This window comes from Danaus plexippus, chromosome 14 (assembly GCF_018135715.1).
Source record: "Danaus plexippus chromosome 14, MEX_DaPlex, whole genome shotgun sequence".
Taxonomy (NCBI): domain Eukaryota; kingdom Metazoa; phylum Arthropoda; class Insecta; order Lepidoptera; family Nymphalidae; genus Danaus; species Danaus plexippus.
The window spans coordinates 6,307,773-6,334,059 of record NC_083546.1 but is presented as its reverse complement, the minus strand read 5'-3'; the positions used below and the strand labels follow the sequence as shown (position 1 = coordinate 6,334,059).

The 26,287-nt window shown below is 31.9% G+C and overlaps 5 protein-coding genes across 5 annotated transcripts; 2 read left to right on the top strand and 3 right to left on the bottom strand.

The window, feature by feature from the left end:
- Window positions 1–2,544: 2,544 nt before the first annotated feature.
- LOC116769754 (ionotropic receptor 93a) lies at window positions 2,545–14,562 on the bottom strand. The gene is made up of 19 exons (XM_061522631.1): window positions 14,321–14,562; window positions 13,676–13,828; window positions 13,218–13,463; window positions 12,490–12,651; window positions 12,106–12,320; window positions 11,705–11,872; window positions 10,597–10,731; window positions 10,074–10,178; window positions 8,429–8,535; window positions 7,815–7,875; window positions 7,638–7,740; window positions 7,188–7,294; window positions 5,903–6,065; window positions 5,488–5,705; window positions 4,959–5,037; window positions 4,451–4,567; window positions 3,768–3,846; window positions 3,152–3,312; window positions 2,545–2,745 (listed from the first exon to the last, which is right to left on the bottom strand). The coding sequence occupies exons 1-19, from the start codon at window positions 14,406–14,408 to the stop codon at window positions 2,648–2,650; spliced, it is 2,565 nt and encodes an 854-aa protein (XP_061378615.1). The 5' UTR covers window positions 14,409–14,562; the 3' UTR covers window positions 2,545–2,647.
- A 1,549-nt stretch (window positions 14,563–16,111) lies between these two features.
- On the top strand, window positions 16,112–16,855 carry LOC116769453 (UDP-N-acetylglucosamine transferase subunit ALG13 homolog). Its single transcript, XM_032660553.2, has one exon. The coding sequence runs from the start codon at window positions 16,325–16,327 to the stop codon at window positions 16,838–16,840; it is 516 nt and encodes a 171-aa protein (XP_032516444.2). The 5' UTR covers window positions 16,112–16,324; the 3' UTR covers window positions 16,841–16,855.
- Window positions 16,856–17,026: 171 nt separating this feature from the next.
- Window positions 17,027–19,012, bottom strand: LOC116769452 (transmembrane emp24 domain-containing protein eca). Its single transcript, XM_032660551.2, has 4 exons — window positions 18,816–19,012; window positions 18,512–18,735; window positions 17,964–18,107; window positions 17,027–17,357 (listed from the first exon to the last, which is right to left on the bottom strand). The coding sequence occupies exons 1-4, from the start codon at window positions 18,949–18,951 to the stop codon at window positions 17,208–17,210; spliced, it is 654 nt and encodes a 217-aa protein (XP_032516442.1). The 5' UTR covers window positions 18,952–19,012; the 3' UTR covers window positions 17,027–17,207.
- Window positions 19,013–19,289: 277 nt separating this feature from the next.
- LOC116769451 (DDRGK domain-containing protein 1) lies at window positions 19,290–21,980 on the top strand. The gene is made up of 6 exons (XM_032660550.2): window positions 19,290–19,529; window positions 19,637–19,729; window positions 20,290–20,402; window positions 20,692–20,823; window positions 21,221–21,394; window positions 21,607–21,980. The coding sequence occupies exons 1-6, from the start codon at window positions 19,436–19,438 to the stop codon at window positions 21,865–21,867; spliced, it is 867 nt and encodes a 288-aa protein (XP_032516441.1). The 5' UTR covers window positions 19,290–19,435; the 3' UTR covers window positions 21,868–21,980.
- LOC116769449 (nuclear pore complex protein Nup107) lies at window positions 21,968–24,637 on the bottom strand. Its single transcript, XM_032660547.2, has one exon. The coding sequence runs from the start codon at window positions 24,524–24,526 to the stop codon at window positions 22,004–22,006; it is 2,523 nt and encodes an 840-aa protein (XP_032516438.2). The 5' UTR covers window positions 24,527–24,637; the 3' UTR covers window positions 21,968–22,003.
- Window positions 24,638–26,287: the final 1,650 nt, after the last annotated feature.

Genomic DNA, 26,287 nt, shown 5'->3' with positions numbered 1-26,287 from the left:
TGATATAGATATAACAAATTTATTATTAAATTTCATATAGAAATAATCAAAGTTTAGAAAAAAATATCTTTTTAATAATATAAATAACCAGTATATTAATTCATTACAAGTCAATTGGTGAAATTGTATGAAAAAATAGTAATTTTATAGCTATTCCACAATATATTGAAATATAATAAATTAACATAAATAAAATGAGAGGACATTAGCGAAGAAAGTTTTCATGGAAACTTTTCCGTTGTATTTCGAACATTTTCGTCAAATATAAACCAATATTCTGAATTAATGACAAGCTACTTAATGTAAAACAGTCATTTAAAATATCTACACTCAAAAACAAAACATTCTAAGTAAAGATATTAGAATACAATCTATTTAAATAATATAAATTCTGTCTGCCATTTCCTTTATAAAGTATTGATTTAGCTTAGATGCCGAAACCAATTTTATCAAATACATTTTTATTTCACAACCAAAGAGATTTTAATAGATGTTTTCAACGAGAAAACTTTAAAGTAAGCAAAATGACAGAGAAATCTTATATAGGTACATATGATATTTTTTTAATATTAGGCAATAACAGCCGTTAAAGAAATATAGACAATTTTATTCTTAAAAAGTTGTAAAGATTACTGCTTAAACAAGCGATTTGAAAATATGTCAGAGTATCAACAAAATGGCGGGAACTTATATAGCATTGTTACTTGAATATTTACTGACCTGGGCAAAAATTTGTCTGTGATCGCGAATTTTCTCTTCGATTTTGTCATTGACACCTAAATTTTCCTTGAAAAATTAAAACGATATACTAATAAACACAATTTAGCTGCCGAATAGAGTGGGAACCAAATGAAAACTGTGACCGGTCTTCTCAAAGCCGCATTTATGTACGTATCTCGTTTCCATACTGGTTTTTTGACGCAAACACACTTATACGCGAACCCGACAGTTTACTACAATACCTATATGATTTAAATAATTGTCATTAGTCGCATAGCAATATTAAAGATTTGGATGGGATTATTAAATATCTATCATGAATAAAGTCAGCAATCATTTTTATTCAGTTTTCAAAAATTTTCATGAATCCAAAATTACTTTAAATTGGATAAAGTTTTCTGAAAGTTAATAAACAGTTAAGTAGGATTAAAAATTAATAGTTTTTTAAGTTTTATCACATGCCAAGTTACTTTTTACGAGAAATTATTTCGAATTAACTAATTAAATTGAGTTTTAAGGGGAGGTGCTAAATTATTATAATTTTTTTAAAGAAAAACTGTTTCGTTTACGTTGTATATTTAATAAAGTTTTAATACTCATATCAAAATATGAGCCTTTAATTAATATAAAGTTCTCATTGTTGCATAACACTTTCCAAATGCAATCCTACCTAGTAACAGTTATGAATTTCATTTGCACCACGCATCCATGAAATGATATATGAATCATCAGGAGATATTTGTATAGCAAGAACTGGTTTCTCGTATATTCTCACAAACGGAATAATACATTTAACACTTCTAGTCTGATATTATTCATTGCAACTTGTTTGAAACCAAAATTTCTTGAACTCTCGCCGTACACGTGGCGTATAGTTATCTGTAATATTTTCTTGACTTACTTCGCCAAGAAGAGATGGATTTGGACCAACTTAAACTAGATTAAATTGGTCCAAAACACGTGCTACTATTACACAAACATAATTTTACCAGCGGTTAAGACAGTTCCTAATATCCATATTTCCAAAGTAAGCCTCAAGGCTTAATGGCTGCTGTTAGTGAGATTGTTACTCAAATATCAAAAAACCACATCTTCCGATTCTAGAACGTAAAGAATCAAATGCCCTCCAATGGTAATACTCACCACATTTAGCTTATAAGAATATCTACTTTAAGTTTTATATATTACACACATAACTGGCGATTAATAAAAGTATATTTAGAATTATAACTAAATATTGCATAAATGTCATTTTAGACCACATTTCACAATGAATATGACCAAAACTAATAGACTCGCGTGGCTCTCTTCATACCCCATCCAAGTGTACATATGCTTAATCCAGACCGTCATAACATTAACTAACCAGTGACAAGTTTAAACCAAGATTAAGAAGGCCGTTAAAGGCACGTGGTGCAATTAACTGTAAGTAACATTATGGAGACGTGCCAAATTGACCTCTCGTTATCCGCCCCGGGCGAATAAAGACCGACATGAAATCATTCTGTGATGAGTTTTAATATCGTTAAGAAAAAAGTTGTGATGGGTGTTATTAAATCGAGACTTAAACAAATTTTAAAGAAAACAAATAATTAGTGAAAAAAATATTGTTAAAAATATCATACTTTTTCCCACTGACATGAACATGTTATCAAAAGTATATTTTTTATGTAAATTATTAACTTCGTGTATTTGTAATTAGCGAAAAAATATTATCTATATCCTTACATTTTACAGCAAAAATAAAACAATTAAACAATACAATTCACAATATATTTTTTATTTCAGATAAATCACTATTCTATTCTATTAAAAAAAAAATGTGTAAAAATATGAAAAATAAGGAAACTTATTGCAAAAACTATAACAAAATTTATAAATTTAATAAAACTATTGTACTTTAGAAAATAAGTTTTTTCATTAAAAACTATTCCACGTAAGGCTTGATAACTGTGCGTTCCTCATTGTTCCTTCGTCTGTTATAAAAATATTCCAACAATAAAACCGTTAAAGCTGAAAAGAACCCTGGAAGAGAGATAATTTAACAACATTAAGATACAGAAAATTTTATAAAAAATATTAAAATCCAATATTACAAGAAAAAGACCAATCATTAAGTTGACAAACGTCTACCTCCAAAAAAATCCTATAAACTTCACAATATTGGAATAAGCATTTTGGTAATAAAAAGTTCAGTTACATTATATCAAAATTTAGGTAAAAATTTTAGGTATTATTTCAAAATTTTTAGTGAAAAATTTGGGTACATTATTTCAAAATATAGTACATTGTTCATAGTAGTGTCTTAAGCTTAATAATCATCAAAATTAGAAAAACCTCATACAAACAAAGAAACATTTATTACTGAAAAAAAAAACTCGTTTAAAAACTCTTTATGTAAAGACAAAACCGTTTCCGAACGTAAACTCACCAAGGAAAAGCACGAAGAAGGAACCCTGCATGTCGCTCAGATTGACGGTGTGGTTATTGACTTCCTGAGTGATGGCGGAGGTCTTCCAACAGCGGTCACGCTTAGGCAAATAGGCTGATAACCACTTTGTTATGAGCCCAGCCTTCTTCATTCTATTTATCCTGTAATAGTTTCGAAGCTTTACTTACTAAGTATAAAATCTCACTATCATGTTATTAAAATTATTATTACACAATAAAAACAAACAATTTATAGTTAATAAAATATATATTTTTTGAAGTGAATCTTTTTATGCGACTTCAAACATGGTTGCGTTAAACGTTTACGCTGAGGGAGAGAGAAAGAGAGATGTAATGCAGAAAGTAGGAGAGAGAAAGAGAGTGAGTCGGTAGATTCCGAGCACATGCGCAAGCTATTTTTGCTATGCAGCGAAGTAAACAGTGCGAGCGAATTGAAATTAGCTGAAATAATACATGCTGTTATGTCAATTTATTTTTAATATTGATAATTTATTTTAGTTTTATTTGATACACGTATAATTTATATTCATTTCCACATTACGAAATTTCACTCCATTCACTATTTTTTCTTTACAATAAGTTTAATATGCACTTACTCCTTATTTATAACAGGGAGGTACGGGCTTCCAGCCGGCAAAATCATGGCCACTTGTTCGTCCATGAATTCTTCGGTACCTGATTTGATATAAAAAAATGTCTCCCAGACTTGCAGAATAATGTATTTATTATAAAGCATTAACGAAAAAAAGGTAAGAAATCATACAAATGTTAATTTATTTACTTTCTGATAATATTAGTTTCATATGCGGGAGGTAAATAAATGTTTATAAAAAAAAAATACTCAAGTATATTAAAATAAAAAAATTAAATCATAATCAAGAAATATAACCCGCAAAGACTTTCTTAATTCAACCTTTAGTACAAGCTTGCTTTATCACACCACATACGTGGAGTTTAAAGTTTTATGAACGAAAACGCTTCGTATGTTACGACTCTGGTGTTGATAAGTGTACTAAATGAGAACAAACGATCTGAATCCTTAAATAAGTGTTTAAAAACTACATACTGGCGACGACTCGGTTACTTTGCAGCAACCGTGATCACGGGCAGATGAAATAAAAATCACGTTTACTGCAAAGTAACAGAAACGTCGAGAGTATGTTGTTTTTTAAAAATAATAAAATACACGTAGTAATCCGAGCAATTTGTTTCATTTAAATGAATACTCGCGAAAGGCTTAGGTTTGATTATCCTTAAACTAATCATATCAAAATCTTACTTAGGGCAAAATCACAGGAATCAGTTTGTTCAGTGTCCGCCCTCATGAGATAACGCAACCGCAGCTTCCAGTCGAACAACGCGTGATGTGAGAAACGAACGCGCTCTACTATCGCTGCTTTAATTAATAACAAATTATTAATTACTCGCTCAGTAATTTTTATTCAAAAATAATCATTAATATCAGAGCTTTACTCGCTTTTGCTCGACTATTATAACAAGCTCTTCATTAAGGTTTAACTTAATAAATTATTTGAAAATCACTTCAGTGACTTACTTGCAGTCTACAGAATGTATAAGAAAAACAGAACAGATTTTCCACGTATTATATTTTAAGACGAAGCTAATGATATTTCGGTGAAAATTTCTCTTATTAAACTTCTGACGTTACAGTAACGTAGACTATGAGAGCGAGGCTATAAATTTTGGATATTTCACACTAGACATGCTCTCGCGAAGCTGTAAACTTATAAAATACGAATTATATTCGGTTATAAAATATAATTTACCATCATTCTCCGCTCCGTCGCTGGGAGACGTCAGCTCTGCGCCTTTCAACAGAGCTTCGTACTTCGGTTCGTTGGAATTCTACAAAATATATCTTAATGCTTCCTGTGATATCTTAGTATTGCAGTAAATTATTTAAAAATTAAACCGCGTCATATCGCATCAAACCTGAGTGCTCCAGCACCTAATCCAACTATTGTAAGGGCTTGATATCACTTTACTAGATCAACTAACTTAGCAGATACAGCATCATTTTCATTTTGCATAAAAACATTAAACCTTAATTCCTAATTCCATGAAACACTTTGGGAAACATTTTATGTACTCGGCGTATAAAAAATAATACCATTATGTCACAGAATATTAGCTTAAATTGTATGTTGTGGCTTCTATTACATCGTATGGCCAAACTAACCCTTACATTAATGTACTTTCTCTTGTACACAAAAATTTTTATATTACACATGCTAACAATTGTGATTTCCCAATCAATTACAAGAAACATTAAAAAAATTTCATTATCAAAATCACCTTTAATTGAGATTCCAAAAACGACCCGCTTCTGATAGACCAAGAATATGTTCCGCTGTCTAATAGTTCGGTGACTGTGGTGACCGGTATCTCCAGTTTTGGGAATGTTAAAAATACGACCAGGTTTCCGGAGTAAGTGGTCACCACCACTAGCACCACCAACCACCATGTTCCTACCACCAGACGGCCACTGTCCGCACGCGGTAAGTACATACCACCTAAAAATATCTATTCTCATCGATATGCATTTGTAACACTTGCAGCTGGAACTGAAGTTCTAATCTAATTCTTAATAATTCTTTATAACTAAAGTAGACTAAGGAAAAATCAACAAAATCATTAAAACTCCATAGACAATAATAAAAAAATAGAAATGTAGAGGGAGGTATTTAATAAACGACCATAGACAACGTACCTTGTTGTAAAAGTGCACCGTATATATACCACAAGCAGTTATATATGGTGGAGAGGCCACCTTCCCTGGTGATTTCCATGGCTTCATAGTATGGACTCACCCGGTGTACAACGTACAACGTCGGACCCATTAGAACTACTGCGAACGCGATACATAACCACGTCTAGAATAGAAAACACTACAATATATATACTATAGAAAAACTTATAACATTAGTAGCTCATTTTATAATTTACTACGGCATTAGGTTCATGTGTATAGCACGCCGACGCCGTTTGTAAAGGAACGTATCTCATAAATTGCTTACGACATATATGTTTGTGATAAAAGGTTACCGATCAAACTATTCACCAACATAATCGAATCCTCAGATGCGTTGCTGAATTTGGATGTAATATATGAATAATTAAATCTAAGTTATTTATAAGCAAAGCAAACAACGAATTAAATTTTCAGGATAATTCCGCGTTTTTTTTAATTTTATTTTCCCGTTTTCCGGACGTTTCGTTTATTCATCAGCAACCATGATCACTGACAGATATTAAGGTATCTAAAAACTCGGTAGTCCGAGATATGATAGAGGCCATAAAAACAAAACCGGCAGATATAATTATTACACACACGCTCGTTTTTAACAGAACCAAGTTATATATGGAAATTAATACACAACGAAATATATTAAAAAAACAACTATAATTATAAATAACCACAGATAATATAAATAACAAAAATAACTTTTATAAAACTTATAATTTTATCTGATACATTCGCGTGAAGACATTTTAATAAAACTAAGTTTTTCATTAAACTTTCCCATCGTCTGTCCGCGATCACGGTTGCTGTAAAGGAAGGCAGACGTCGGGATCATGTAGATACAAAATAATAAAGGCGTTGCGTCCGAAACACGTAGTTGCATTTAAACTTACAAATTGAAACCAAAAACATTCATAGAAAATGCATTTCAATTCGTTTGATATCAAATAGTTAAAGGTAAACGAGAAAATATGTGTACATATATGGTATATGGCCGGCCATACATAACTTGAGAAACATCTAATGTTGCTATCTTAAAGATGACAACTCGACCTTGTTGCTTCTTACTATTAATATTATATTAAACAAAAACAAAAATAGATTTAGTCAAAATCACATAATCCCTAGACGACATTATGGTAGCTATAAATTAAGCCTTTAAACATTAACAATACTAGTTAAAGTTACTATATGAATAATAATAGGATATGACAAAAACATATATAATATATAAAGATATTGTTTAACATACGTCAGTGGTGAATGGCAGGAGGAAGAGAAGAGCTCGGTTCAGTTCACGAGGTCTCGCTATTATGAAAGAGTAGGACTGAGTGCTCACAGGCACAGTGAAGTTAACACCTGAATTAATATAACAATATATTAATATGATCTATTAATAATATAATACAACGAACTTAGTCTCTATCTATACAAAATAACATTCAAGACTAAGCAACGTTAATATTGAAGTGTAACTTCTTATGCAACTTCCATCAATGTTGCGTTAAACATAACGCAACCCCATATACATATATTTTTCAATTGATGTACTATAACTGTTATATTTTAGCATAATCCATATCAAGTTCGTAATTGATAATGAACTATATGTCTTTGCGGTGTAGTAATAAAATTAATTGCATCATATTCACAGTAAGTCCTGTTGCAATGACATTATATTGCAGTCAAAAATTTATCTCACCTGGATGGGTGTCTGGTGACACGGTGAACGGAGCCGCTACCAACGCCGCATGACCCTTCGCAATCGCTGATAATATCAACTGGCGATTCGTGTTATATAATGTCTGTAAATATTTTTATTATAAAGATATTATATATATATATTATTTATTTAATACGTGCATACAATTTTACCCACATCGGTAGTCGTTTCGTTTGTATAATTCAATCTCAAATTCTCCGCCAAAACTATTCGTATTCTAAAATAACACATTAAAAACCAATTAGACGTAAGCTAAAGATATTTTTTTAGATTAATTTTATAGACCATTAAGTTTGAACTAACATAAATCAAATAAAAACATTGATGTTTTTGTTCGTCAAAAAAACACTTCATATTAGTTATTGTCTTTTTTCTTAAACTAAGTCATTAGTACCTCATTATTTTTCAAATTAGTAATGTTAAAAAATGCTTTTGCTTGATTAGAAAATAGCTACGAACGTCTTTAAGTTCACATTTTATTTGATTCCACAACATATCGTCACTTTTGTCCTTATAAGGTATTAAGCATATTCCGCCTAATGGATTGGCTTATTAAAAATGGAAACAACTTAATATTTTTCTAAGAAATATTTTGTGATTCGGAAAACATAATAAAAATGTATGAATACTGTGAGTATTGCAAAAAAAATAATTTTTTTTCTTCATCTAGCAAAATATTAATTCATTTTATATGTAATAGTAATTTGGAAGTCAAACTGCGGTAAGCGTAACTTCTACGGAGTTTTTAACGTAATATATAAATTGCATACGTGAAGTTCTTATTCTTTGCGAGTTGGTTGACGATATCGAATAACAGTCCGCCGTAGCTCGTGACGGCTCCAGAGGCATTGTAGGTTACTATGGTCCAGGGAGGACTCTAAAACAATGATATTATAAACGAGACTAATATTTTCGGATTACTACGAGTTTATTATTTTAAACTACATACTCCCGACGTTTCGTTTATATTGCAGCAATTATGATCACGGATAGACGAGATGAGATATCGTTTCTGAAAAATAACCGAAACGTCGTGAGTATGTACTTAGTTTTAAAAATATTAAAAAAAGTCGTAGTAATAATAAAAAAAGTATAAGTCTCATTTATATGAATACTCGCGAAATTTCGATAATATTTTATACGTTTTATTTAGCCTGCAATAAAAATAAATATCGTGGTCCAGTACTTAGTGATCATAGTTTAAACACAAATTTTTCTAAGCTTTGCTTTTTGTTTTTCCTCATATGAAAAACTTTATTAATATATCAAATAATAATAACAAGGAATACTCTTCGTTTATAAACGTTTACATTTCAGATAACTACCAAGGAGTATTATTACTTCTTACTTATTTTTTGAATAAATCAAATCTTTGTGTTTGATCGCAAAAAAAAAACACCTATTATTCAGCCTGGGAACTTTATATTAATCTTATATATTCATAATGAGATCTAAGATTTTCGCGAGTTTTATTCATTTAAATGAAACTAATATTTTTCGGATAAACAACGCGTGATTTATTTTTGTAAAAACTATGTAGGTTACTCCCGACGTTTCGGTTACTTTTCAGCAACCGTGATCACGGGCAGACGAGATGTGATCATCGAGCCGCGCAGTTTATCCGAAAAATATTAGTTTCATTTAAACTTATATATTCATCTTTGAAAATCATTTCGTGAAGAGAAAATAACATTTCCGAAGATATTAAACCTCACGCCAAAATTTCTGGCAACCACAATTCACTTTAAACGAAGCTAATTATATAATTTCGATAACATAGTGCCAACTATAATGTTTCATAAAGTAGAATTTTTATATTTCAAAGATATTTTTAAAATACATTGTAAATTGAAAATTAATATGTAAACTAAAATTTTTGCGTGTACTCGCTTAAACTAAACTCGCTTAAAAAGATGAAAGTGTTTGCCCGTGATGATTGCTGTCATCATCATCATCATCATCATCAGCCTATCGGAGCCCACAGCTGAGCAAAGGCCTCTTCTCACATGGAGAAGGTTAGAGCATTAATCACCACGCTTGCTCAAGGCGGATTGGCGATTTCAATCTTATAATTTGAAATCATAAGACCAGGTTTCCTCACGATGTTTTCCTTCACCGTTTGTCAGTGGTGTCTAAATACTCTTAGAAAGTACATATGACTCCGAAGAGATCACATCGGTACTTGCCAGGTTTCGAACCCGCGCCCTCACGTATGAGAGGCGAGCCTTTAACCTCCACGCCACCACGACTTCAAGATTGCTGTAAAGGAACCGAAACGTCAAATTATTAATTAAAAATGCCCAGTGTCCGAAAAACTTAGTTATATTTAATAAACAATTTAATTTGGTGAAACCTTAAACAAAAAAATAGCATATATTTAGTCTAAAAAGCTTGAAAATTATATAATAAACTTACATGATACGTCATAATTGGTAACTGTTTCCCTCGGAAGCCATGTTGGATATGCGGGAACAACACATCTTCAAACGTGACGCCATCTATCGGACGCCAGAATCCTACCTATCAAACATACGCTAACAACGATTACATTTTCAAGGAATTTTGCTTTAATCCACATAGTTTTGTTATAATAATATTATAATTATGAAAATAACACATACATTTCGATCTGAGTTTTAATAAAAATATTTTATATAACTTAGAAAATAATGTTTGTTTTGTTAATGAAACTTGGGTTGGATTAATCGTGCCTATAACTTTAAACGAGCTTAATATCTGTATGTAATAATACCAGCGTACTATACTTGTTTAAGAGTAAAGTTGTTGTATTTTGTTTGTTCCGACATTATAACTCACAGATCAGCACAGAGCAGCTATTACAGATGCATCAATTTCTGCTACCGAATAGTTTCTTTCGCATAGATAAACGTTTTCATAGAGGCAAACAGTGAAAATTACTAATCGAATGTCGCCATACCTGCACGAGATGTACTTGTTCTATGAGCGAACTTGTGTTTTCGTCAGCGCGATCGTAAGTAGCTCCCCAAGTATCTGCGGAGAGCGCTCGCCACGAGCTACAATTACCGCATACGCTTCTAGTTGATAGATATTGCTGGTAGAAATACATGTTTGTATACAGATATATATATATATGTGTGTATATCTGTCTTTGTATGTGTGTGTGTGTGTGTGTGTAGATGCAGTTAGTAAACAAATTATAATTTAACTGAAATAACATGTATATCCCTAATGAGATCTAAGATTTTCGCGAGTTTTATTCATTCAAATGAAACTAATATTTTTCGGATATACTACGCGGATTATATTATTTAAAAAAACAACATACTCCCGACGTTTCGGTTACTTTTCAGCAACTGTGATCACGGGCAGACGAAATGTGAATGTCTGTCAGTTGGTCCTTGTTATTTATCACCTACCGCCATCGATTTCTTAATTTTCTGGCTACCGCTCTGGATGCCGGCAGAATGCGCTTACGGTGTCGCGAGGTCCTGCTGTGTGGTCAGGGAGATGGGATTTTATATTTTTATTATATTAATTCTCGAGGCTATTAAAATTAAAAAACATCCCAATTTCAATAGAGAAGATGACTGGAATCTATCAAACACCTGGGACCCCGTTCTTAAAAATATAAAATCCCATGTCCGTAACCACACAGCAGGACCTCGCGACACCGTAAGCGCATTCTGCCGGCATCCAGAGCGGTACGCCAGAAAATTAAGAAATCAATGGCGGTAGGTGATAAATAACAAGAACCAACTGACAGACATTCACATCTCGTCTGCCCGTGATCACAGTTGCTGAAAAGTAACCGAAACGTCGGGAGTATGTATTTGTTAAAATAATAAAATTCGCGTAGTATATCCGAAAAACATTAGTTTCATTTCAATGAACACTAAGATAGTCTTAGATCTCATAACTTTCATATACAACTTCTTTATGTCCCTTTTAAATATTTGCCGAGCCACATGTTTACTGTTAGCATTTTGTTGCCCACCGTAATGTTTTGCTGTCTCTGCGTATTAGGTATCTCGATATTCCCCACCTGCTCATACATCAAAATTCACCTGCATATGCCAAAGCAGACTGTTCCGTCTTTGTAACTTAGTGGGTCGCACGGCCTCCCATTCCTCGTCGGACACCTGCAAAGCTGCTTCCAGCTCATCAAGAACAGCCGCTTCCAGCGCTGATATGAATGAATCCAGCACTTCATGGGCATAGCATTTAAGTCCATTCTAATAATTAATAATGAGAGAAAATATTAAATCAATGAGTACGTATTACGCGTTGCGGACATAGGACTGGTTGTGATTATTTATTAAATAAGACGTCTTCCTACGAGCATTGATCATACTGTGATCATTATTTTTAATTTATAATGTCTTCGTTTTTGAACATTGATTTTGTACAAAAGTTAAAATGAAATTTGATTGTCGCGTTAGCTTTCCTATCTACGTCTATAGATTACCTTGCATCCTCTGTCGTCAGTGAAATTGAAAATATATGCGATATTCTCCCCTTCATACAAATCATTTATTAGGTTGGTAACATTGCCGGTATGTGAATCCGTGTCCGGCACGAGATACAACCACTGGGCCTGAGTGTGAGACATTCTCAATTCCCGTGCTATTTCTGCTATGGTGGCCATTACATCCGTTGTAACTATAGCTATGAAGTTCTCACCTATTTGTTATCGTTAGAAACTTTAATAAAATTAACAAAAAAAAAACAACTACAATAAATACTAAACTTAATAATCTATTCATTATCTGTATATCTTTTTTATCTATATTAATTTCTTCACTTTTGAACTGTCATTTCATTAGCACATGAAATAAATCATAACACATACCAATGTATTTCACCGGAAGTTTTTTTAAAACCCTATAAACCTCTTTCCTTCGTAAATATTCATTATTCTCGTGCCTCATTTTATAAACGCTAACAGATATTGATGATATGTCATCTATCTGAGATGTCAGTGATTCGACCACGCGGGATACCATGTCTCTGTCTGACGAACAAAAATTTTTATTGTTACCAACATGAACTTTTTCTTTTTGGAATTCAATTCTTTCGTGCCTTCTCTATTTCGAAATGTTGATGGCAAATACTGAGCGTATTTTACATTACTGACGAATATAAATTAAAGAAATTCTTAGTATCTTATAAAATGAATTATTTTATTTTTGTTGTTTAATTTCGATCTATATGCCTTTTGTATGAGTAATTATCAATGGGAAAGAGGAGTCGACGGACATTTTAATAAGCTTAAAAATAGTTTCTTAATAGTCAGCCATTTTGATTTTAAATCATGCAACCACAACTTCCTAAACACGGATGAAATTTTGTTTGGGTCTGCCTTATTTCAATCATATTTAAACAATATAGTCTCGGAATTACATAAATTAAATTCCAAATAACATATCCCGAGATAGAGAATGAAAATTTCCTAAAACCATTATTGTCTTTCCTCAAAACCATTTACATTGGAGACGAATTAAAACAAAATACCAGTATTCATAAAGATGGCTTAATAAATGCTAATTAACTATATTTTTTGCAAATAATTTCACTCACTCAATGTTTCATCGTGTAAAATGATAGCTGATTTCCAATTAAACGCTTTGCGCGTTCTTAAATCTAGCACTAATTGCGGTAGCTCTTGTCCAGGGTCTGCGAAAGTCACTGTGATAGCTGAGTCTGAAGGCAGCCGGGGGCAGTCTACCTCCGTCACAGCAATGTGCAAGAGATCTTCTTCTTCGGCCCGTAAAAATAATGACCAAGTGTCTTCGCATGATGCGATACTGAATATCGCTAAAAAACCTAAGGTAAATCAAAATCTCACGTAAGCCCATAAGAAAATAAGAATAAAGACATGTTCCAGATTATTTTAAGCCAACAAAGATTTTTGATTCTTCGTTAGCATATTTTTAGTAAAATCAATTACATCCATTTCTGATATTTAAAAGAAATTACTTATTTGTGTTTGGCGTTTTTAAAAAGGGTTAAATGTTTATAATAATGAGATCATTCACCCTTCTTCAGGTTAATGGATGTCCAAGAATAATAGTGTACATTAATTCCGCCATGTTTGAGTTCAACTCTCACAAGTTCTTTGATGTAATCTTCAAGGTCTTCAAGCATCGTCTGGTAATCGTCACCAAGGAATTGGTGGTCTAGTACTACAGCTGTTAAATATATCATATTAAAAGATTTTGAAACAGAACTCTGGTAAACTTTCCAGTTAGAATCATTTAATAATAAGACGATTTTAAAAAGGCAAAGCCTCTAACTTTAAAGGATTTACTAAAGAGTATAGTTCAAGTAGGTACTATATGTTACAAGTAAAAAAACTCAAAAATTTTGACATTTCTGAGGTTAATTTGGAATATTGCATAGAAATCATTCTCCGAAACCTTCAAAGGCTTATTTTTTAAGCAATCGAAATAAATATATTGCATTTTATCCTTAGAGTGAAAATTGTGTCCCTTATAATCGAATTTACGTAAAAAAAAAATTATAAACGATTTTTCTGAAAAGACTCTTTTTTTTCACTGTACCAAACTTTATATCGGGACAAAATTATAATTTGATATTCAAATAGTTTAACCTATTTTTTTATTTTTAACTTAAATTAACAAATGTATTTTTATATATTATACTATTAAAAATACTTATACCAATAGACCCGTTGGCTGTTATTAGGGACGGAAAATCCTCCCCTTTTCCGAGAGCACAAAAAACCAAAATTATCCATAACTTGATCATCTGTCCTCACTGTATCACCACGACCCGTGTCATATAAATATGAACCTCCAGTCATAATTCGTTAAAATAATTACTTTACAAGGGAAACTTATATTATTTATCGTTCAATCAGAAGGATACCGCAGGTGGGCCATGCTCACATTTCGTGTGAACACAATGAATGTTAATTTCTATATAACACGTAAGCCTTCGTTACCTCTTAACAGAAATGGTGCCCTATAAAGGATGCTTCCATACAAGTGTTCATACAAAAAAAAAAGTTTTAATTTAATAAAGGAACCAATATCATTTTAGTATCGCATTCTTATTATTTAAAAATTATGTAGCCGTACCGATCTGTATATATTTGTGGATAAAAATTTTTTACTCATTTACATAAAAACCCTAGAAGTTATTTATGAAATCATATAAACGAGCAAATGAAAAAGAAAAACAAAAGAAACCAGGCGCGAAAATAAATACTCAAGAAACAGCTGAATATCTATCATTACGATTTTCGTAAACATTTTACATTGCCCATGATTTCTAGAATATTCTAAGTCATTACTACTTTTAGTTATATTTTGTAGCATCTTGTCCTGTTTCCAAAACATTATGTATGTAATCACTACATTATTTCAGTATAACCACCCTAGTTTGGAAAACGGTAACTCGTGAAAGGTTTACATAAAAAATTCAGATCGAGAATTACCAATCAGAAAACTACTAATCATACTCTATTGTGCTCAATTTTCTTGTCAATGTCAGACCCTAATTATAACAGCCAATTGATCTATTATAATCTTATTTTGGCCAAAGTTAGATATATATACATATACCTATATAAAGTCTTATAGGTACTACTTGCCGTCTGTGTGTATGTTGGTCTTGAGCGTAGAAGTAAAATGAAACTGTTGGAGTCGAGGACCTTATGTCAGATCTATCGACATATCAAAAATATTATGCAATATTTCAGTTACCAACTTTGTGAATTAAATAATTGTAAGGTACTTCATACGTTTCGACTATATTTGTCTAAGTTCGGTAAGACTCGTTGATCGTTCCGCATACATCGTTGACTTCAGATATTCAGTTGATTCAACTAGTTTAACCGTATAAGAATAAACTACTTAGTCTATTCGTTCACGTCACACAAAATGTCTAAAAACAATTCGTCCAATGATCGACCACCCCTAAATAGTGGTCCAGTGAAACCATGCCAGTCAGCCCTTCTGTTGATTTATATTCTAAGGAATTGAAAATAATATTAGTAAGTTGTGGTATATTCTAATGACTATGGGGCGTTAGTTAGTTATGTCATGATATTAAATGGGCTTAGGTACATAAAGCGATAATAATGACAGGAGCATTAGCATCATGGTGATAAACGTATGATCCGCTAATGCGCTTGAGGTTAAAGATGAGTTGCGTCAAAATTTTCTTTATTTTACCACAAAATTTCAGCAACACAGTTTAAAATAGTCAACCCGATAGTTGACTGTTTAAAACAAATTTTATAATCGTAATAAAATTATTAAATCTAAAAATGTTATTCAAGCTTAAATAAAGAACAAGTATGGAATGAATTAAAGGACTCAAACTATTTTATATAGAATTAAAATCAAATCACATTTACGGTATTTTCAAATTCTAATGGGCAACACTGAGTTTTTAAAATCAAATGCCAAAGCCGAAAACATCAGGCGTATGACGTATCTTGTGACACAAGGCATTGTGTTTGTATGATATTTCTTATATCGCAGGTAAAGCCATAGCATAAAAATATAGGCATATAAAACTAATAAAAGAATTTTAGTAATTTGTCAAGTTTATACATACAAAATATATAAAAACACGTCTTGTTCTAGAACTTTTAAAGATTAGGTATTTACAATAAATTGATATAAATAAATTTAACAACGTAAACGGGCATTAATATGCAACGTGTATATAAAAAGTGTTTTATAACTGTAGGAACAACCCAATTTAATCTCCTTTGTGAATATATTCAGACATCGCAAATATTAAAAGCTTTAAAAAAACTTGGATGCACTGAAATAATATTTCAAATAGGAAACAGCAACTGTGAACCCAGAGTTTATGAGAAAGAAGGTATCAAAATCGATCTCTATAGATTCAAAGATTCTTTAGACGAGGATATTAAAAACGCAGATTTAATTATCAGTCATGCTGGTGCAGGGAGCTGTTTAGAAGCTTTAAACGCAAATAAACCACTTCTGGTGGTTGTAAATGAGGATCTAATGGATAATCATCAAATGGAGCTAGCAGAACAGTTACAGATTGATGGACATCTTTATTACTGCACATGCGACACTCTTGAGAGTACTTTAGAGACGGTAGACTTCAACTGGCTCTCACCATTCACTAAGCCTAATCCTTCAGCCTTTATCAGTTATCTGGATGATATATTCAAGGTTGCAGTGAATACATGATTTATAATTATACAATTGTTTTATTACTTTCCATTATAATGTATCATAAGCACATACACCAATTTAAAACTATCAACAAAATACCAATACAGAATCATATTTTATGGAATTTAAAGATTTTTTTTAACGATTTTTAATGGGATAAATAAACTGTAACCAAGACCTTTAAGGAATTAAACAAAATCATTACCATGGTCATTTTATTCATTCATATAAAATATAACGGAATTACAATCACATTTTATTGAAAAACATCAGATCAGAACAAAAATGTGTGACAATTGTAATCTTAGAAACTGAAGTTATAAATTTTTTTATTATTATAAATAGAGAAAAATGTATGACTATGATATATAGTGGCTTTTATTTAAACTAATTTCTTAGCCTCAAAGAAACTCTTGAGATGTCTCATCTGCCAGTAACCGATCCCGACGAGGACTCCCGTCTGCATCAAACTCCACCATAATACTCTTTGATGTGTGCTTTCTGATGTCTGTCTGAATCTCTCTTCGCGGCGCTGGAATTTAGTCAAAATATTTAGTTATGTAACTGCTATGTATTCGCTATACTTGTTCGGTTTTGCTGAATGATATGATGTCAAGTGATATCTAGGTAAATCACTTTATTATACTAGTTTTCATCATTCAGTCTTGCTACTTAGCACAATACACATATCACATATTTAATATAGATTTATCGGATACAACAATAACGAATCCCGGATAATTTTTTTTGGGGACAAACATATTTTTTCTACTGCAATGATAAAATTATTCTTTTTTCAAAATTTTGAAATAGAATTTACATATTGATTGTTGTATATTCAGATTCTCAGTCATAAACCTATGTTCTTACCATACTACAATATAAAGATTGATGATTGAAAATGATTAAACTCCTTATGTACTTTGGCAACTTACAGTAAGCATAAAGATATGTAAAATGTTTCTTATCACTTATCCTCTAACCTTAATAAAGTCTGCGACTAATGAAACCATATTTTTTAATGGATTTTGTCAAATGCACAATGAAAATACTTTTAAGCGTAATCTTCCCCATTTGTATATTTTATGACACATGCATTTTAACTCAAAAAAAAAAAAACAGAATAATCAATGCTTACTCTTTGATAACTCTGTTCCTTGGTAATCTGATGCACTTGATCCAGCAACTGTCTTATTCTCAACTGAAGTTCCGTCAGCTTGTCTTTCTGAGCTACATTGGCATAATCAACTGCATGCTCACCCACTTGGATGTCTAAGTGTACCTTAAGAATGTACATAAAAGCAGTTATGAAATGAAAAGCAACAAAAAGCTCACAGAATTACAGACGAAAATTACAAAAGACAATTTAGTCACAATATTGTCACTATTACTATACTAGGAAGTTATTGTTTGCACAGATGTTTCTTTTAACTGTTTCATCATCACAAGAAGTTTTTGTGTCCTCATAATAATTAAAGTGAAAATTTTAGGTCATTTTTAAATATTCCTGTTACTATGATATCTATAAGTCAAGATGCTATTTTCTGGTTATAAGACAAACTATGTTTGGACAGTCAGATACAACAGCAGTAGCTTTGTTTTTATTGAAAAATACACCAATTTTTCTAGCTCAAACTAGAAAAATAATAAAAACTTACAATCTATGAGATCAAATTTTAGACTTACCCTCAGCTGTGAACCACTAAACCAGGAAGTGCTATTGGAGTACATACAGATGACATGTTCTCCAGGGTTGTTAGAAGTAAATGAAATCATTCCCTCTGATGAATATACTCGTGAGAGTACCACCCGGTCGCTGGGATCGCGAACTTCGACATGCATACCTATGCCAGGTGATGAAGGCATGAATCCTCCCGACCGAGGGTCATATAACTCCACTTTATAGTTTACTAGAAGAAACAAATGCTATTAGTGGTACTGCTTAAATAATAGAGTTTAATTGTACATTCGGTAAACCACAATTCCTTACCGATTACTGTGGTGTCATCTGGGATTTCTTCTATAAAACATTTTCGTTCACCTTCAGCTATATGGAAGTACAGGGCTGAGGCTACATCTAAAGCTAATAACAAGGATAGGAGAGAAGATATATTGAACAGCATCATTTTTACTGTTTTTACTTCTGGATAGTCGGCTCAAATCATATGCAATCGAAATGTCACACGTCACACACGTCATCTGAAAGTATTTTTAGTTGAAAGATGCATTCACAATTCGTATTTTTAACCACTCTATTAACGAAATTATAAAGTAAATAATTCACTTTCATTATAATAACAAACCAAAAGGCAAACAACATAATTTTTTTAAGTACTACTTTAAAGATATTATAGATTTTAAAGTCGTTTTTTGTACAAAATTAAATGTATTATATTATTGATGACGTTACTCCTAATGACAATATCGTCTCCATCAGCTGTCAACAACGCACTATTTATTTCTGAAAAGGGTCTTGACTGCGAAATAAAAATATAAATTGCTCTTAAACGAACAAACAAGTTTAGCTTGTAATAACTTTTACAAAGAACGTATTTGTCTTTAGATAAATGTGATTATATTTTTGGAAATAAATAAGAATAACCCTCAAAGATGCTGCCTTATATCATTGCAGCTGCCATAACAGCTATTATTTTAATAATCTTAACAATAGTTATCTTTCCAAAATTACAAGGAAAATCGTCAAGTAAGTAATAATTAAGATTATAGGTCACTTTAAAAATTATGAGATTTTATGATAAAAAATAATTTTCTTCCAAAAACTACCCATATCATTTCTTAATTTAAATACAGATGCAGCGAGGCCAAGGGCAGTCGCTCAAAGAGATGGAGGTCCAGGAAGAGTCCAGGCAGTTAGGAACCAACGAGCTAGAATGAGAGCTAATGGTACGTCAAATTGATGTAATATGTAATATTTCACTATACCTTTTGATTGATAATTTTCCACCTTTATTCTGGCGTTCCTATTTTTAATTTTTAAATGTAATGCTAAAACAAAATATAAATTTAAGTTAACATTTTGTAAAGAACAGACATAGATCAATTTTTTTTTTTATATTTGACAAGCCCTCTTTACTTTTTACCACTTTTATATACAATCAATCCCCTTGTATATATTCGACAAAAAAAATTTTAAATTGCTAATTTAAAAAATTAATGTTTATAAAATGTGATTTTTGATTTGTTTTGATATACATATAGCAGGGGTTCCTAAACTTATTTTATCTAATGCCCACTTTGAGAATAAACTATTTTTTTGTACCAACTGAAAAACCACTATAAGTTATCCTAGTTAAATGCAATGACAAATCACCCCCTAGGCTTCTACGCAACACCCCCATATTTTTTTTGGCTAAGAAATTACCACCCTTTAGAACTGCAGTGCCCTCTAATGAATGGGAAAGGCTGATATATATAGTATGTTATATTTAATCTGTTGTTTTTAGCTGCCCGTCATCAAGCACCCCTTATAGAAGAGGAACCTAATGCTGCAGATGATGCTGAAGATGGCATTCCTGAGGCGGAAAAGGTTGAATTTGATGACAAGATGGGTGCCAAGGTAGGTCAGACTTGTTATATACATACAGAAATTTACAATTATTTTAGGCATTTTTAAACTTCTTTGTGAATTAAGGGATGTTTCTCTCCCATGTCTTTACTCTACAAAAAAATCTTTGCCATTTAAATTTTAACTTTTCAATAATGTCGGACAAAAAAGATATAACATGATAGTATTTGTTATAGTTCCAATAAAGACCAGAAACGCATTTAATTTATATATTCTCATGGCATCAAATTTGAATTGATTGACTATACATACAAAACGTAATATCTAAAATACTTTTTAGAAAAGAGCTAAAATGGAAGCAAAGTTGGAAAAGAAGAAGGCAAGAGAAGCTGAAGAACAAATGCGTGAACTGAGAAAGAAACGCGAAGAAGATTTAGAAGAAGAAAGGAGGAAGGCGGAGGAAAAAAGAGAGGTAAGATAAATTTTAGGCATAAAGTTTTGAAAATCCACACCCGAGTTTCTTAATTCTAGTTCAAATACAACAAAATATGCACGCCAAGTATAATCACCATTTTGTCCGCGCGGAATAATGTTAAAATTTATATTATTAAAATAAAATAAAAATACTAATTTATAAAAACAATTTAAGTTGCTCTAAGTTACATCAACTATCTTGTGCTTAAAGTTCTTGAAGCTTGAAACAATCAAATAGGCATAACAAATTTTAAAGTATTATTTTGGTAGGTATGTGTACCATGTATACATCTGTATGTATTTATTAAAAATAGGCTATAGCATCTATTTCAATAACAACATTAATATTCATATTGGCTGATACCAAAACAAAATAATATTTACCATGGTTATAGGAAGAGGAACGTAAGGTGGAAGAAGCCGCAAAGAAGGCTGAAGAAGAACGAAAAAAACGCGAACAAGAAGAGTATGAAGCTATGAAAGCAGCATTCTCCGTGGAAGGTGAGGGCTTCGAAGAGAGTGAAGCTGACGGAGAAAATCTTCTCAAGGAGTTTGTTGATTATATCAAGGTCAGTATTATGTACATTATGTAAATATTCTATATTTAATGAATGAGAGATTAAACAGATAAAAAATTTTATACTTATCATTAAATATGGTTATTGCTGGATGTTTGTGTTTTTGTTATAAACGTATCTTCCATAAATATCAATATATCCTATTTTTATTATAATTCATTGATTTGTTATTTATTGGAACTTTTATAATAATTTTGTTTTAGGCACAAAAAGTCGTTTTACTAGAGGATCTGGCAGGACATTTCAAGATAAAAACACAAGCGGCTATCGATAGGATAACTGATCTACAGGCTTCTGGCGAATTAACAGGTGTTATAGATGATAGAGGAAAATTTATTTATATATCACAGAAAGAACTTGAAGAGGTCGCAAAATTTATACGGCAAAGAGGGAGAGTCTCAATCACAGACCTAGCAGAGAGCAGCAACGACCTCATTAATTTAAGCCCTGTTACAGTAACATAGTTATAATAAAAAATATCTTGACACAAATATGTACAATCTGTTTACGGTTAAGACAAAGTTTATTTTGTTATTGTTAAGTATAGATTAAATAAACAAGAGGTTTATAAGAATAATAGTTTTTTATTAATTTTATTAATCACTCGTTCAATTCGTAACCAAATATATCCCTGCCTTTTTCTAACAGCAGTAAAGATGATTCCTTTATCCTATCCAATATTTCGAACAATTTATTTTTGGTGAAAACTTCGTACAGGGCGCGGTTGTCATCGGCTATCAAGTCGCAAAGCTTTACTGCTTCTTTGTGTTGTTCCACATCATCGCCACTTTGGAGGATTTTGAGAATTAAAATACACACTTCGGGGATACAAAGACGTCTCAGTGTGTCCAATTGTTTTGTTCTTTCATCTCTGTCTTCCTTTGTAAAGTTCTGTGAGGCTTCACTGTCGTTCTCATCTTGCAGCCAACCTCCGGGAAACAGTAATACATTGTACAGAAGGTTTTTAGTGTGCCGGGATTGGTGTAATATAGCATTCCTCCATTTTGCTTTTTGTTGTTCTACTTGAGCACATCTCTGTTCATGGTGTACCTTATCTGAGAATGATGAATTTGGGGCTAAAGGTTCTACGTCTTTTGGCTGGCCACTTATGAAATGTCTATACCAAGTGGCAAATGCTTCCAAAGCCTCCAGATATGATTTCAAACATAGATGTTCACGTAATTCCGACGAATTTGCTGGAGACTTTTCCACGTATTCGGCGAACATCTGTCTTATACTAGATACACATAGCAATGCAGCATCAGTGTTGCCAATAAAAATAAATGTTCTGATCATGGCATTGCTCAACCAAAGGGCCTCATCACATTGGTTTTCTATGAGGGACAACCACTCTAATGAGGAAATGACTTTATTAATCAGTGTTTTGTCTTTTTCATTGGCAGATGTTTGGGTAAATATTGAATCTACATTTCCATATCCCGTCTGTATATCTGTTATAGCTTTTTTAATTGCTGCTCTAGCCGATGCGGCAACATCAATGCCGGCTTTGATCCCAGCTTCAACAACATTACCTCTATATTCACTTTTGTATGTCTGATCCATGAGTTCAGCATACAAATTTATTTGTCTATCACCAGGTATAGTAGATGTATAGTAAGCTATAAGTTCTGGAAACTCACAAGACCCCTCAACTAGACCGTAAATGAGTTGAGAGACATATTTCTCCAAAATTTTATCTCCTATATTATGTTGTGGATCCTTACCCATGTGTCTGAGAACAAGGACGAGGTGAGCTAGAAATCTCACGAATCTATCTTCACCATTTTCAATCCATTCTAAAGAATCTTGCATGATAGTTCTAACTTGACCTAACATCAAATAACGCTGGCATGTTTGATAGTTGGACTCTCTCTTTCCATCCATCAAAGACTTCATAGCATTAAAAACCTGTTGTAAAGACATTTCTTCTATTTGGAGATCATTTTGCAATAAATCTAGTATGTCCGCGGGTGTAGTATTTGCTTCGGCGGTCGCATGATGTTCATGTAAGAACTTGTCCACTCTTGCTTCAATTTGCACTCTCAAATGAGCCCACAACAAATCTTCCCAGTTACCTTGGCATGCTGACACAGCACTCTGTAAGTTACCACACAATATACCAACAGTGGCCCTGTAGTGGATATTCTCCGAGACATTGTTAGCTATACTTAATGCACACCATTTCCACAAATCTCTAGAAGCATTCCCACGTAATGTGATACATCCATTTTCTCCCTTTTCATAGTGAAGTAATCTCCAGCCTTGTAACACAGCACCACGCCATGCTTGTCCGGCGCCAATACATAATGACACAGCCTCTTCAAACTTACCACATCTAACTTCCGTAAATATTTTCTTGCACAGATCATTATCATCCTTTTTATCGTCAGAGTGGATTACCTTGTTTTGACGTTTTGGTGCATCTGGATCTACACAGGTAACCATGGATTTATTTTTTTCTTTATTGAACAGACTCGATCCTATCAATAACTCATGAAGAGTGTTGCCCCAGTGTATATTGTTACAAATGACTGGGGCAGCAGTTTGAGTTGTTTCTTCCTGATAGGCGGCCGTTGCTTCCAACCAGTCCACTAACACCTGTAGTAGTCGGAGTTCCGGGTCACATTGGAACAAAGCGTTCACTAAAGCTTGTTGAGACAATGTAGGCTCTACTATGACACTCTCCAGCGACTCGGGATGTTCAGTAACTGAATCCGCAAAGAGGCAGTAAAGAAGTTTCCATGTGTTAGCTTCTTCAGCGAGCCAATAATTTTGTGCATTATATCTATGCCAAGGTTCTACGACTTCAAGTGAGTCGCAACAAACTTGTGCTAACCTCTTTAATGTATCCAAAACTTCACTAGGACGACCAGATTGTATTATTTCAAAAAATGCTTCATTTAACCCATCTCCTGCATTACCGGCATTAACAATCATTGACGATTCATCCAGGACATGCCGCAAACTAGTATCATTAAGGTTTTTCAAAATTGAAGTTTCGTTAAGAATCGGTGACATATTTAAAGTATTCAAAGTGTCGTCTCTATTTAACAAATGTCTTACACGTTTTGATTTTAACGGAGTAAGCTGCGTTGAATGCAGCTGACTTCTTTCAAAATTCATGTTTAGTAATTTATAAATAAAGCTGTTTAACGAATTATAAAATGAAAAGCAAAACCGCGTCGTGCTCCGCGGTTTTTCTGATTTCTTAATTCTTGAGTTATGACTTTTAACAGATTCAAAGTTGCCAGGCTAGAAGACTTAACTGTTAATATTTTCGGCATAACTTTTTTCCATTTATTCCTAAATACTCAGGTTTTGAAAATACGATTTAAATCTTTAACTAAAGTTTTGCCCAGAGTACTTTGAAAAATCATAATACAAAAAGGCTTCAGTTGGGTTCATTTTTAAAATCATTCCCAAAAAGATCAAGTTATTGTCTTAAAATAAACGTGATGTATTTATAAATAAGTGTGAATAATTTACTATTTTTTAATTAGCTAGAATGTGAGTGGTTTAAAATAAATATTTAATAATATTCTAAAGAATATAAAATATTATTCAACAATTAATGAACATTTGAAAAGTTATTAGGCAACTCGTTCAAGACAACCTGTCGAATATTTTAATAACCGCACAGCACAGGCCACAGAGTACCTATATCTATTTTAATTCATTCAAAACCCAATAAGTGTGGAGGCAAGTATCAAAAACTTAATTATTATAAACTTAAGGAAGCAATTTCAACTTTAGAGCTTCATCAATTATTGTGTTTTAATCCGTTTTATTTTTATGAAATAAATACAATTATTGTTATCCGTATCTTTATAAAAATATAAAATATTGATAATGAATCAGTAAAGTTAGGATATTAGAAATAAAAACTTATTTTATATTAAATTTATGCCAATTACTAAATTATAATTCGCATGGATAGATAGATTACAATACCTTAGTTGTTGCAATATATATTATTATGATACAATAATTACTTTAATATGTATGAGAAAAATCAAGCTTAATTTGTATTTACATGTAGTCCAAGGGGAAAATAAAAATCCAAAATCTTCATAGTGAAGAATAAGTAATTCATTATGCAGATTTTTTATGTTTAATAATTATATTTAATACTGTACACCTAAAACAAATATAACATCATTGCCTTAAAATCCTTATTGAGATTAAGATTTATCTCTCACCTTTATAAGTTTAAAGAAATTTTAGTTGGCATACTTTACAAAAATGATCTTTAGGAACTTAAAATATTTTAAGGCATAATTTGAACATATGCTTGAGCAATGTTTAATAAATCTATTGCAGTAACATATTCACCTTTTCTCAACAGTAACATGTTAAAAGTTTTTTAATTCTTTAAATTGTCTTATTGAAACTCAACACTATAATATTATTCATTCATAACTGTCTACAACACAACGGAAAACAAAAAAAAAAAATTTTTCTAGTATCTTTTAGTATATTTTGCATTTCATCTCAGACTTATTTTTAAAAAGTATATTATATTCAATTATGATTACTGCTATCTACTTATTTTCTTTAAATTACAAATTTTGTAATAGGGTTGATAGATTTTTATCTTCATTTTTATTTTCTTTTAAGGAATTTTTTTTGTGAAAAAAATGAAAACACAGTAGAAAACAATTACTAACAACAATAACTACTAACTTTGATTTGGCTATAATGTTCCAAAACTATGAAATCGAGGAATAACATGAGATATTGTAATAATTCATATACCGTAGTCAGTTATAGATCAAAGGCTTCATAAGTGTCTTTTGCGTTTGAAAAGTATTTTACAAAATCCTGTATAAAATGGCTACAAAATATAAAGCTACCAGTAGATTATATTGATTTCAGATATGAAGG

What these genes read in the sequence shown, in the direction of transcription:
- LOC116769754 (XM_061522631.1), bottom strand. Translation starts at nt 14,408, where the DNA reads ATGATCAAGTTATGGATAATTTTGGTTTTTTGTGCTCTCGGAAAAGGG. An exon ending in TCCTGCCATTCACCACTGAC is followed by an intron (nt 6,066 to 7,187) that starts GTATGTTAAACA and finishes TTTCTATTCTAG; the next exon opens with ACGTGGTTATGTATCGCGTT. An exon ending in CGACGGAGCGGAGAATGATG is followed by an intron (nt 4,568 to 4,958) that starts GTAAATTATATT and finishes TATTAATTAAAG; the next exon opens with CAGCGATAGTAGAGCGCGTT.
- LOC116769453 (XM_032660553.2), top strand. Translation starts at nt 16,325, where the DNA reads ATGCAACGTGTATATAAAAAGTGTTTTATAACTGTAGGAACAACCCAA.
- LOC116769452 (XM_032660551.2), bottom strand. Translation starts at nt 18,951, where the DNA reads ATGATGCTGTTCAATATATCTTCTCTCCTATCCTTGTTATTAGCTTTA. An exon ending in TTAGTGGTTCACAGCTGAGG is followed by an intron (nt 18,108 to 18,511) that starts GTAAGTCTAAAA and finishes TACATTCTTAAG; the next exon opens with GTACACTTAGACATCCAAGT. An exon ending in AGGAACAGAGTTATCAAAGA is followed by an intron (nt 17,358 to 17,963) that starts GTAAGCATTGAT and finishes ACTAAATTCCAG; the next exon opens with CGCCGCGAAGAGAGATTCAG.
- LOC116769451 (XM_032660550.2), top strand. Translation starts at nt 19,436, where the DNA reads ATGCTGCCTTATATCATTGCAGCTGCCATAACAGCTATTATTTTAATA. An exon ending in ATTACAAGGAAAATCGTCAA is followed by an intron (nt 19,530 to 19,636) that starts GTAAGTAATAAT and finishes ATTTAAATACAG; the next exon opens with ATGCAGCGAGGCCAAGGGCA. An exon ending in AGTTTGTTGATTATATCAAG is followed by an intron (nt 21,395 to 21,606) that starts GTCAGTATTATG and finishes ATTTTGTTTTAG; the next exon opens with GCACAAAAAGTCGTTTTACT.
- LOC116769449 (XM_032660547.2), bottom strand. Translation starts at nt 24,526, where the DNA reads ATGAATTTTGAAAGAAGTCAGCTGCATTCAACGCAGCTTACTCCGTTA.